This window comes from Schistocerca nitens, chromosome 4 (assembly GCF_023898315.1).
Source record: "Schistocerca nitens isolate TAMUIC-IGC-003100 chromosome 4, iqSchNite1.1, whole genome shotgun sequence".
NCBI classification, from domain to species: domain Eukaryota; kingdom Metazoa; phylum Arthropoda; class Insecta; order Orthoptera; family Acrididae; genus Schistocerca; species Schistocerca nitens.
Window position 1 is genome coordinate 52,496,102 of NC_064617.1, and position 13,741 is coordinate 52,509,842.

The 13,741-nt window shown below is 46.1% G+C and overlaps 1 protein-coding gene across 1 annotated transcript in view; it reads left to right on the top strand.

Moving 5' to 3' along the window:
• Positions 1–13,741, top strand: part of LOC126251709 (calcitonin gene-related peptide type 1 receptor-like) — a 609,959-nt gene that overhangs the window by 378,720 nt on the left and 217,498 nt on the right. The window contains exon 3 of the mRNA XM_049952302.1: positions 12,115–12,225. Within this exon, the coding sequence (XP_049808259.1) occupies positions 12,115–12,225 (111 nt within the window). The remainder of the gene's footprint in view (positions 1–12,114; positions 12,226–13,741) is intronic.

The following is a 13,741-nucleotide window of genomic DNA, read 5'->3' on the forward strand; positions in this document are numbered from 1 at the left end:
ATAGTCGTATGGCTGAGATGGAGAATGACACGGAGAAAGATTTTGTGTTATGTAAAGGTACAGCCAAGATGCTAGACGTATCCGATCTGGTATTGCGGTATTGGAATGATGATAGGTGTTTAATGTGAGAAGATAAGTATTTGGGGCACCAGTGACTAAGAAACTCGATTCATATAAATCCGCAGACAGTAGCCACATATCATTGTGTAGCATACAGATCAGGACATATGACGTCATAAGCTGTAAGCAGCTTAAAAATTAAACTGGAGGGCAGAATTAGCTAGGGATACAGGTGAAATACGTGTACAAATATGGGTGAAATACGTTAAATACATGTGAAATATTTTTGACGAGTGTGTACGCGTTCACAGCCACGGTGAAGGAGAAAATCCTGAATAGCTGGAACGATTTCGACCATATTTGGTTAGATATTACTTAATCTGGAAAGAAATACTGTGGGGATGAGAAACACCAGGGTGCTATTGGAGTGAGCATGATAAAGTGGAGAGAGAATGGAGGAGAAGGAGATGAGCAGACTGAGAGAAAGAAATGTGAGATGGACACAGATAGGGGGAGGAGGTCATGGAGAGACACAGAAGGAGGCGGAAATGGACTCAGAGGGGCGGGAGGAGGAGATAGACAGAGAAAAGGAAGAGAAAAATTTGGACAGGAAAAGGGGAGAGAAAGAGAAAGATGGAGAGAGGGAAGGGGAAAAGGAGATGAACAGAGACAGGGGGAGGAGAAAATGAACAGTGAAAGAAAAGAGAAGGAGTGAATAGAGAGAGCGAAGAGGAGGAAATGGACACTGAAAGAAAAGAGGGGGAGATGAACAAAGAGAGGGGTGGACGACGAGATAGAGAGGCTAGGAGGAGATGGACAGAGATGGGGCGAAGGATTAGACGGACAGAGGCGCGGTGAAGGACGGATGGGAAAGGTGATATAGGCAGAGAGAGGGCAAGGACAAGATGGCCAAACAGAAGATTGGATTAAACACATACATGGGGAATGCCAGGCGCTCAGATAGACCATCTCTGAAACTTTTAATGTTTGTGAATACCTAATGGAAATTGATAGAAATCGTATTTATATGGAACTGTACCAGCTACATTTTATAAAATAAATAATGTTGTATTTGAAAAATTATAAGTCGTTCTGTAACTCACAGTAAAATAAATAAAATACATTCTTAATCCGGAGGGAAAATAGTCTTTTACATTTACCTATCCGAATAAATATCGTTTCCATTTATATTCTTTACCTTGCAGAGAAAAATGCTTTAACAGAAACACCCTCACTGTCTGACCCATCTGTCGAGAGCGGCCTTTTGTTTTCCTGTAGATACAGCGAACCACCCGAAATGTGGGAGAAAAAATGAGCTGCTTTACTCCTGTGTGATGTTGGTATGACGTGACAACCTTGCTCTTCAGTGATCCAGAAGCCGTGTTCCGTAACAGCACCGTCATGTAACAGCCCACTTTATGTGTCGGACCGGAACGTGCCACGGAGAATTCAGTGATATTTAACTATACGGATATGACATTCCAGCTTAAGGAAACCAAACTGCAGTTTTGCGTAATCCGCGTTCTAGAGACGCCGCAGTTCCATGGCTGTGCCTTTCAGATTTCAGCACCACTTTCGATGCTGACGAAGCGCTGTCATGCTAACGCTAACATAGCAATGGAACGCACAAACACAGCTGCCAGTTGTTGATTGATGTCGTGTAATGACACTGAATATTGCAGAGTTAACGCTACACTTATCCTAGTCGCATTAAAAATAAGTAATGTCCGTGGTGCTCGACGGCTACAGAGGTCACTCGGACCCAGCTGCGGGTTGCGTGTCTAACGTCCGCCAGGGGAAACAAAAATTTGATTATCACTACTGCACGTAATTACTGTCAGAATTTAAAAACTTACAATTTTGCCAAAAACTATTTATTAACACCTACAATCTTACGTTAAAGGTTTAACACAATAAGCGAAGTATTAAGTGTACGTATGTTGAGACAGTGTAGGTAACTCATGGAACGCTAATTACCCGACTGTATTAACCCGAAATTTGAGAGTGAGAGCACTTAATAACTTCCAACGAACCTTACACATAATATCAAACCTTTTTGAAACTTTTTCTCTCTGACACCCTACACAAAATAATGAAAACGAAAGCATTTATCGCTTACTACATTTTCGATGTTTGTGCAGTAATAGTCCAGCATTCGGAACGACGTTTTGATTTATTACTCCTTTAGTAATAACTCCATTCGCAACACATTTTGCAGACAATACACACATATACGAGTGAATACACTAGCAAAATAATGTCATTGTAGGACACATAGTTTGGGAAACGTCGTCATTAGCATCGAGATGCGTGAAAAACTTCACTGTCTTCATCCACAAAGGCTCACAAACTTCACGTCATATATTTAACACATTAACTCATTAGTGAAGTAATCAGCAATTTGAAACTGTTTCGTATATGGGAGTTAGACTGTGTAATGTATTTAGTGGGGGATTGTTTGCTAATACTTGTATGAAACAACACCAGAACAAGTACGAATGTCTCTGAATTAATCGTCACTTTGGTAGTTACACATTGATCAGCCACAACACTGTGATCACCGATCTAATATCGATATAAATCCGTACAGGTGACAGCAGCTTCACCTAGAGAAGAATGACTGCTAGTCAGACGCACGCACGGTGAATGTGCAGATCGGTGAGCGAGAGCGTATTGTCCGCGAATAGAAGGAGTTAGGCGCGCGATCTGAGTTTGACCAAAGGCACACTGTGATGGCCCAGAACCTCGGCACGATAATTTCGGAAACTGCACGACTTTTCGGGTGTTAGAGGAGTGCTGCAGTGAGTGTCTTCAGCATGTGGCGAAACCAAGGTGAAACCACGTCCAGACATCGTAGGGATGGGAGACCATCCTTCGTCACAGATGTCGGACAACGTAGGCTGGGAAGACAGGTAAAACAGGACAGGCATCGAACTGTGACGGAATTGACTTCAGATTTTAATGCTGGGAGAGAACACGTGTGTCTCAACACTCAGCGCAACGTGCGCTTGTAACGATGACCCTAGTGCAAGGCACCGGCACGATGGCGGAGAAGGAGTATCGTACAATGGTTGATGACGTACACCCGTTCATGGCTATCAAGTCTCCCGACGGCACTGGCATTTTTCAAGAAGATAACGTTTCATTTCAGAAGGCTAAGAGTGTGATGGAGTTGTTTGGGGGACTCACTAGCTGGTTCCAATTGATGTGCTGGCCGCCTAATCAGCCAGATCTGAACCGTATCGAACAGATCTGGGGTGTGTGTTCCTGTGGCGCTAGAGATCACGGTCCGCCGCCCCCCCCCCCCCCCCCTCCCGGAATTTACGGGAATTAGGAGACTTGCGTGTGCCGCTGTTACCCGCGTGGAAGTTGGACAAAGCGGCTGTTACGTAGCTGGTTCAAATAGTTCAAAAGGCTCTGAGCACTATGGGACTTAGCATTTGAGGTCATCAGTCCCCTATAACTTAGAATTACTTAAACCTAACTAACATAAGGACATCAAACACATCCATGCCCGAGGCAGGATTCGAACCTGCTCCCGTAGCGGTCGCGTGGTTCCAGACTGAAGCACATAGAACCACTCGCCCACAACGGCCGGCTACGTAGGTGGTCATAATGTTCTGTGATGAGTGTATGATGAACTAGTATGTTAATAGGATTGTCTTGTGATACACGGTATCGAATTTGTGATAGCAGGACCTTTACATGGTCCACACCACATCTTTTATCCCCAGTGCCAATAAACGTGGGTGAACATACTCCATAACACAATCCTTCTTGCCATAAGAAACCTCCAATGAAACGTGCATATTTCTCCGGACCTCTCCTAATTTATTTCCGTTATAGATGGAGAAGGAAAAGCCAGACGTGGGTCCAACTTAGTACTACCTCCTTTGTCGGTGACACACATTTTCTTAGGAATACGTTATTGAGCATCAGTATGACATCTGCCAGTTTTACGACTAGATTTATGAGCTCTTCCTATTTTAGATTCCTCAGACGCACACTTCTAGATATTTAACTGTTATGGTTCTTTCCAGTAGTCATCAACGATGTAATCAAACAATAGTGGGGGTTTTCACGAACTTACGCTCAATACATTACATTTCTTATTTTTATTGTCAACTGTCGGTTCCTCTATCAGGTTTCCATTGTCAGGATTTCGCTACAACATCCAGACGCCACAACCTTTCTAGATATAACTTCAGCAAAAGCGAACATTTTCTGAGACTTCAGCGTTACCTGCCAGGGCAGTTTCCTAGAGTTGGACACCTGTCAGACCATATAATACGAAGAACCAGAAACAGAGAGGGAATAACAGAGAGGATCAGTAAGTGCGACATGGTAGCGTATACAAACAGTGGTCCAATAATGTCAAAAGATTTTTATTCCAGTCTTTGATCACAATATGAATTCTTTAGACGATGACCGGTTCCAGTCCGCAATGACCATCCTCAGATCTTTTTTACACCATGTCCTAAAGTGATACGGCCATAATGGCATCGTGAAAACATATAAATATAATCAGCATAGCATCGTCATATAGATCTAAAATGAGGTGTAGAATAGGCCGCATCGTCCACACAGTCATTACAGCAACTGTATTCGGCGCGGCGCCACATCCCTGTCGGTACCTTCCAGAGCCTCACTGACTCTTCCTGCCTGTGTGGCAGTGGGACGCACTGTTGTCATAATGACTGTGTGGACGATGCGGCCTATTCTACACCTCATTTTAGATCTATATCACGATGGTATGCTGATTATATTTATATGTTTTCACGATGCCATCATGGCCTTAACACTTTAGGACATGGTGTAAAAAAGATCTGAGGATAGTCATTACGGACTGAAACCGGTCATCGTCTAAAGAATTCATAGTGATCAAAGACTGGAATAGAAAACATTTAACAGAGAGGATATTGAAGTAAATCTTCTATATGACGTCCAGTCACGTTAAGGCGACCATCTGTGAAAAGCCTCGGTAATCAGTTCCTACATTGCGTCCCACTGCGACACATGCAGGAAGAGTCAGTGAGGATTCCGGAAGGTACCGACAGGCATGTGGAGCCGTGCCGAACACAGTGCCGTGGCCAGATGCGATCGGTTTCTCGTTGAGGATCTACTATGTTAACAGCCCAATCGACATGGTCACGCACATTCTCGATTGCGTTTAAATCCGGTAAGCTTTGTGGCCGGGGGAGTACAGTATCGCATCCTGGTGCTCTTCAAATCATGCATATGTGCTGCGAGCGGTGTACACATTGCATTATTTTGCTGGTATATACCATCGTGCCAAGGGAGAAAAAAAACGTGTAGGTCCCTAAGGATAGATAAATACTTGTGTTGATACATTGTACCTTCCAAAATGAGATCCCAAAACCTAGCGCTCCCTCCTCTGGTCTGGACCCTTTGCTTCCCGACATTTCTCGCCAACGGCCATCTGTACAACGGAGCATAAAACGTGATTCATCTGAAGAGGCCACCTGTAGCCATTCAGTGCATGTTCAGTCGACTTATATACATACATATATACATAAAACCGTACATGGTGGACTCGCATGTTCATTTCACTATGCAGTTGTTCTGAAATGACAGTAATCAATTGGATGTCACTTACACCACTTACAAGTGCCTAATCACGTATCCATCCACGGCAAAGGGAGCTACAGTGTAACATGAAATACGAGCCACGTTTCGTTTCTTGCGAACGTCCACATCACTGTGAGGTGAATGTTCGTTTGAAAGACTGAGTAAAAAAGAATGACGTAGGTAGGATTTGATACTGAAACTAGCCGAACGCTCCACTACTGGACTGTCAGACCAGATACCGAGATCATTACGCTTTCCGATATCTGAGGTTACTGTTACTCTCACGAGTTAGGGCAGCTGTTCGCTAGGCGTCAGTGGCAAATTTACTTCTAATTTTGACACGATATTCTAATACACATTTAGACCTATATATAGGGTGAGTCAAATAGGAATAACACATCTTTTATTTATTGGACGGTTACACATATCGAAACGCGGTTTTTGGTAAGCGTTACAACATCGAGGGGCACGTTTGTTTTTGTTTTGTTAATGGTTTTACCGCTGCTATCGACCGAGATATTAAAGGAAGTACTTTAAAAAGTAATGGAACCGTATAGTTTTTATAACTGCATTCGAAAGCTCTTGACAAGACTGTTGCTGTACTACAGGGTTTGTTAACGTTGACGTTGTGGCCGAGCGGTTCCAGGCGCTTAAACCTGAATAACTTAAGGACATCACACACATCATTACCCGAGGCAGGATTCGAACCTGCGACCGTTTACCCGAGGCAGGATTCGAACCTGCGACCGTAGCGGTGGCTCGACTCCAAATTGTAGCGCCTAGAACCACATGGCCACTTAGGCCGGCAAACGGCAAAGCTGATCGCCCGTTGGTGTAAATACTGTCGTGAGTACCTTTGGAAAGTGGTTGAAGGATGGTGAAATAAGGAGCAGGCCGTGTGGTATTGGACGACCTCGTCTCATCACAAAACAAAGAGGTCGAAGGGTCCTCCAGTGTCTAATGCGGGATAGGCTGCGGTCTGTGGCAGATGTGGCGTCAGAGTACAGCGCTGTTGCAGGCCCAAGTGTTTCGGAGCGCACCTTTCCAAGGCCATTGTTGAACATGGAGCTCCCCGTCACACGACCGCTACGTGTTCCTGTGTTGACGCAACGACACCGTCAGTTACGATTACAGTGGCTACAGTATCACTGACAAGGGGAGGCCGCCAATTGTGAAATTCAGATTCGATTCATCGCATAATAAAAACTCATGGCCAGAGGTGTAATGTGGCAAAGCACCAAGATGAACTTCTCAGCCGTTGTCGACAAAATCGACAGTTAAAAGAAACCGTTGCGGTGAAATACTCTCTACGACTAGTAATGTTCCACAGCGTCGTGGCGCAGCGGTAAGCGCTCGGGTTTGTAATCCGAAGGTCGCCGGATCGAATCTCGCACCTTGCGAATTTTTTCTTAGTATTTGTTTTTTGTAATTCAAATATACACACACATGTATCTACAGGGTGTTTCAAAAATGACCGGTATATTTGAAACGGCAATAAAAACTAAACGAGCAGCGATAGAAATACACCGTTTGTTGCAATATGCTTGGGACAACAGTACATTTTCAGGCAGACAAACTTTCGAAATTACAGTAGTTACAATTTTCAACAACAGATGGCACTGCGGTCTGGGAAACTCTATAGTACGATATTTTCCACATATCCACCATGCGTAGCAATAATATGGCGTAGTCTCTGAATGAAATTACCCGAAACCTTTGACAACGTGTCTGGCGGAATGGCTTCGCATGCAGATGAGATGTACTGCTTCAGCTGTTCAATTGTTTCTGGATTCTGGCGGTACACCTGGTCTTTCAAGTGTCCCCACAGAAAGAAGTCACAGGGGTTCATGTCTGGCGAATAGGGAGGCCAATCCGCGCCGCCTCCTGTATGTTTCGGATAGCACAAAGCAATCACACGATCATCGAAATATTCAAATGGTTCAAATGGCTCTGAGCACTATGGGACTCAAAATCTTAGGTCATAAGTCCCCTAGAACTTAGAACTACTTAAACCTAACTAACCTAAGGACATCACACACACCCATGCCCAAGGCAGGATTCGAACCTGCGACCGTAGCAGTCCCACGGTTCCGGAATGCAGCCCCAGAACCGCACGGCCACCGCGGCCGGCTCGAAATATTCATTCAGGAAATTAAAGACATCGGCCGTTCGATGTGGCCGGGCACCATCTTGCATAAACCACGAGGTGTTCGCAGTGTCGTCTAAGGCAGTTTGTACCGCCACAAATTCACGAAGAATGTCCAGATAGCGTGATGCAGTAATCGTTTCGGATCTGAAAAATGGGCCAATGATTCCTTTGGAAGACATGGCGGCCGAGACCAGTACTTTTTGAGAATGCAGGGACGATGGGACTGCAACATGGGGCTTTTCGGTTCCCCATATGCGCCAGTTCTGTTTATTGACGAAGCCGTCCAGGTAAAAATAAGCTTCGTCAGTAAACCAAATGCTGCCCACATGCATATCGCCGTCATCAATCCTGTGCACTATATCGTTAGCGAATGTCTCTCGTGCAGCAATGGTAGCGGCGCTGAGGGGTTGCCGCGTTTGAATTTTGTATGGATAGAGGTGTAAACTCTGGCGCATGAGACGATACGTGGACGTTGGCGTCATTTGGACCGCAGCTGCAACACGGCGAACGGAAACCCGAGGCCGCTGTTGGATCACCTGCTGCACTAGCTGCGCGTTGCTCTCTGTGGTTGCCGTACGCGGTCGCCCTACCTTTCCAGCACGTTCATCCGTCACGTTCCCAGTCCGTTGAAATTTTTCAAACAGATCCTTTATTGTATCGCTTTTCGGTCCTTTGGTTACATTAAACCTCCGTTGAAAACTTCGTCTTGTTGCAACAACACTGTGTTCTAGGCGGTGGAATTCCAACATCAGAAAAATCCTCTGTTCTAAGGAATAAATCATGTTGTCTACAGCACACGTGCACGTTGTGAACAGCACACGCTTACAGCAGAAAGACGACGTACAGAATGGCGCACCCACAGACTGCGTTGTCTTCTATATCTTTCACATCACTTGCAGCGCCATCTGTTGTTGAAAATTGTAACTACTGTACTTTCGAAAGTTTGTCCGCCTGAAAATGTACTGTTGTCCCAAGCATATTGCAACAAACGGTGTATTTCTATCGCTGCTCGTTTAGTTTTTATTGCCGTTTCAAATATATCGGTCATTTTTGAAACACCCTATATATATATATATATATATATATATATATATATATATATATATATATATATATACTCCTGGAAATTGAAATAAGAACACCGTGAATTCATTGTCCCAGGAAGGGGAAACTTTATTGACACATTCCTGGGGTCAGATACATCACATGATCACACTGACAGAACCACAGGCACATAGACACAGGCAACAGAGCATGCACAATGTCGGCACTAGTACAGTGTATATCCACCTTTCGCAGCAATGCAGGCTGCTATTCTCCCATGGAGACGATCGTAGAGATGCTGGATGTAGTCCTGTGGAACGGCTTGCCATGCCATTTCCACCTGGCGCCTCAGTTGGACCAGCGTTCGTGCTGGACGTGCAGACCGCGTGAGACGACGATTCATCCAGTCCCAAACATGCTCAATGGGGGACAGATCCGGAGATCTTGCTGGCCAGGGTAGTTGACTTACACCTTCTAGAGCACGTTGGGTGGCACGGGATACATGCGGACGTGCATTGTCCTGTTGGAACAGCAAGTTCCCTTGCCGGTCTAGGAATGGTAGAACGATGGATTCGATGACGGTTTGGATGTACCGTGCACTATTCAGTGTCCCCTCGACGATCACCAGTGGTGTACGGACAGTGTAGGAGATCGCTCCCCACACCATGATGCCGGGTGTTGGCCCTGTGTGCCTCGGTCGTATGCAGTCCTGATTGTGGCGCTCACCTGCACGGCGCCAAACACGCATACGACCATCATTGGCACCAAGGCAGAAGCGACTCTCATCGCTGAAGACGACACGTCTCCATTCGTCCCTCCATTCACGCCTGTCGCGACACCACTGGAGGCGGGCTGCACGATGTTGGGGCGTGAGCGGAAGACGGCCTAACGGTGTGCGGGACCGTAGCCCAGCTTCATGGAGACGGTTGCGAATGGTCCTCGCCGATACCCCAGGAGCAACAGTGTCCCTAATTTGCTGGGAAGTGGCGGTGCGGTCCGCTACGGCACTGCGTAGGATCCTACGGTCTTGGCGTGCATCCGTGCGTCGCTGCGGTCCGGTCCCAGTTCGACGGGCCCGTGCACCTTCCGCCGACCACTGGCGACAACATCGATGTACTGTGGAGACCTCACGCCCCACGTGTTGACCAATTCGGCGGTACGTCCACCCGGCCTCCCGCATGCCCACTATACGCCCTCGCTCAAAGTCCGTCAACTGCACATACGGTTCACGTCCACGCTGTCGCGGCATGCTACCAGTGTTAAAGACTGCGATGGAGCTCCGTATGCCACGGCAAACTGGCTGACACTGACGGCGGCGGTGCACAAATGCTGCGCAGCTAGCGCCATTCGACGGCCAACACCGCGGTTCCTGGTGTGTCCGCTGTGCCGTGCGTGTGATCATTGCTTGTACAGCCCTCTCGCAGTGTCCGGAGCAAGTATGGTGGGTCTGACACACCGGTGTCAATGTGTTCTTTTTTCCATTTCCAGGAGTATATATATATATATATATATACGGTATATATACGGTATATATACGGTATATACGGTATATACGGTATATACGGTATATATATATATATATATATATAAAATTTTTTTCCGGCAATCAGTTGCAACAATTATGCATATAAAAAGTTGTTGGAAGTCGTTTGTCGTGGAAAAACTGGCGACTTCGAACATTATTATGTTTTCCGCAAACAAAGTTGTATTTCACAAATGTTATTAATTGTCTTCATAATGTTAATCACGTATAGTTAACGGAAGACGTAGAAACGATATTCCGAAACGAATACGTATAGCGTAAGTAAAACGTTCGAATTAGAATAGAGACCCCACGAACACAAATCCGCTGTGGCAGGTATGAAATATAAACTCCGTTACTCGCTCGTTACACTTGAAGGACAGATGTTGAATGGGCCGAAACAAGCCACCGCATAACAGCGAAGTTGCCTGCTAACTTCGAAAGAAGGTAGATGCGGTCCCTAGCACAACTTATAACATCGTCGAAAATCAGTGCGGACGGGAGGGCTTTGGTACACCCTGTTAAAAAAACGGAAAAATGGAGGCGGTACAATTGGAGAGCGATCCGCCTTCATCAACATGCATAAGTAATTCATTAATAGTTTATATATATATATATATATATATATATATATATATATATATATATATATATATATATATATATATGAATTACAAGAAACTAATAATAAAAAAATTGCATGCCGCGGGATTCGATCCGGCTACCTTCGGATTACGAACCCCAGCGTTTACCGCTGCGCCACGACGCTGTGGAACATTGCTAGTCGTAGAGAGTATTTCACTGCAACGGTTTCTTTTAACTGTCGATTTTCTCGACAACGGCTGAGAAATGCATCTTGGTGCTTTGCCACATTACTCCTCTGGCCATGAGATTTTATTATGCGCAGTATGAATCGAATCTGAATTTCACAATTGTCGGCCTCTCCTTGCGAGTTTTCACCGTTAAACAATAGAAACGTGTCGTGTCGCCTGTCGGACGAATTGCATTTCTTGTTACGTTAGGTCGATGGTTGGGTCCTGACACGCCGTCATCCAGGCCAGTGGCTGCACGAAACGTTGACCGCGCCACAGATGCAGGCCGGTAGGACAGAATTATGCCATGGGGTACATTGAGTTGGGCTTCCATGGGACCTGTGGTGGTATTCGAAGGCACCATGAGAGCTCTGGAATGCGTGAACGTTATCGAGAACCACCTGCATTTTTCATGCTTTCAGTGTATACTTACAGCGATGACATCTTCCTCCAGGATAACTCACCGTGTTGCGTGGCCAGAATCGTTCTAGAGTGGTTTGAGGAGGACATTATAGTAAACTCACATTGATGTCTTGACCAGAAAATGTGCCTGATCTGTACCTTACACACATCGGGCGCCAACTTTTTGCCCGTAAACCACCATCCCATAACTTGCGGGAATTGCTTGACTTGTGCTTAGACATGTGCTGCGACGTACTTCTGGAATCCTGTCAAGGACCTGTAGAATCCATGCCAAGCAGAATCTCTGTTGTAATGTGTCGGAAAAATGGAAAAACACACTATTAAACAGGTGGTCATAATGGTTTGGCTCATTGGTGAATAATCTTGTAGTACAGCTGGAAGAGATTGCTAAATTTCAAAATGTAAACAGACAGGAAATATACTGTGCCAAGTTAATTCCCCAGTGTGCGCTCCCCGCGCTTTGCTTTGTGTAGTGCCTTGCAGCTGACGCGAGCACGCACGTGTCCGTGTTCCAGGGCTCTTCTGTCCCGGCCTGTTTGACGGCTGGTCCTGCTGGTTCGACACACCCGCGGGCGTGACCGCCCACGCCCCGTGTCCCGACTTCATCACCGGATTCGAACCTAACCGTAAGTACACGCGCGCCCTGCCTGTCCCATCGTCTGAAACTTGCACCGCAAACATGTCGATAATGGAAGGCGCCATTGGTAAGTGAATTTCATAAACTGGGATGGTAGGCGGGGCCCCACCTATACAGCCCACTCTTATTTAGAAAAGGTGCAAATATTTCAGTCGAACAATGCCTACTGCTAGTACCACAATTGAAGTAGACCACACCAGAACGTCAGTGGTATTTGTTCCACGAGTCCAGTGTCAGTAGCTTAAGAGGTATCGGAGTTCGAACACTGCAGACACCGACAGTTGTTTGTTCCATGTTGTAGCACAAACGAAAGTGAATTTCACGTGGGTGCGTATATTGAACCCTACACAGACGTTAGTAAGTCTCCGGAGCTGCCGTGTTGTTGGGTTGGACATTGCTGTGGACAAACTAAAGAACAACGAAGGTGGGATTTGACACTAAAGAACTAATGTGCCCTCTTCGCCTGTGCTCAAATTGACAACATCAGCATCAGTACAAGCTTCCAGACTACCATGCACACGTTCTACCATTTCAGCGGAAATTGCAAAGCAGGTAGCTGTAATACGCCGTCTCACATCCTCTGTAATTCTTTGAACAGCTCTATTGGCGTACACGGGAAACGAACGAATGGCATACATCGTACATTCACCCTAAAACATGAGAATGACCGCTTTTACCGCTTAGGGAAATACTGTGGTGTCACCGCTAGACACCACACTTGCTAGGTGGTAACTTAAATCGGCCGCGGTCCTGTAGTACATGTCGGACCCGCGTGTCGCCACTGTGTATTCGCAAACCTAGCGCCACCACATGGCAGGTCACAAGACACGGACTTGACCTCGCCCCAGTTGTACGGACGACATAGCTTGCGACAAGACGTATCACGTCTTCCTCTCATTTGCCGAGAGACAGATTAAATAGCCTTCAGCTAGTCCATCGCTACTACCTAGCAAGGCGCCATGTGTATCATTGCTAATTGCTTACTACTATGCAAGAGATGTATTTCAACAAGAACAAGACTACATTAAAGTTAAGTATATTAAAATCTCTCTTCTTTTCTTTATAGTTTTCATCCAGTCTCCTGTTTCAGAATTTACGCCCGTCTGCGTTAGTTTCGCGTGCACCTAGCCACTCATTGTGTCGAGACCTTAGGGAATCGACACAACAATATTTTGGCGCCGAGGAGTGGTGCCGCGCCCACGTTGCAGTCTTTGTGTTATATTTGCTCTAATTTGCTTGTGTCATGGCTTCGCCGCATTCTCCAGATGTACTGTCCGAATTTTTTCGCTTGCAGAATCAGCAGACGCAGGCGTTATTGGAAGCCCTTGGACAGCTCGTCCAGGGTCAACGTGCGCTGCAAACCGATGCGGCACCCGCCGCTTCATCGCTACCGCAGCCACACAACGCTGTCGCACCGCCATTTCGGCCCTTTGAGGCCACAACCGAAAGCTGGACTGAGTGGGCCGATCAGTTCCGGTTCCACCTCACTGCTTATGGAATTCAAG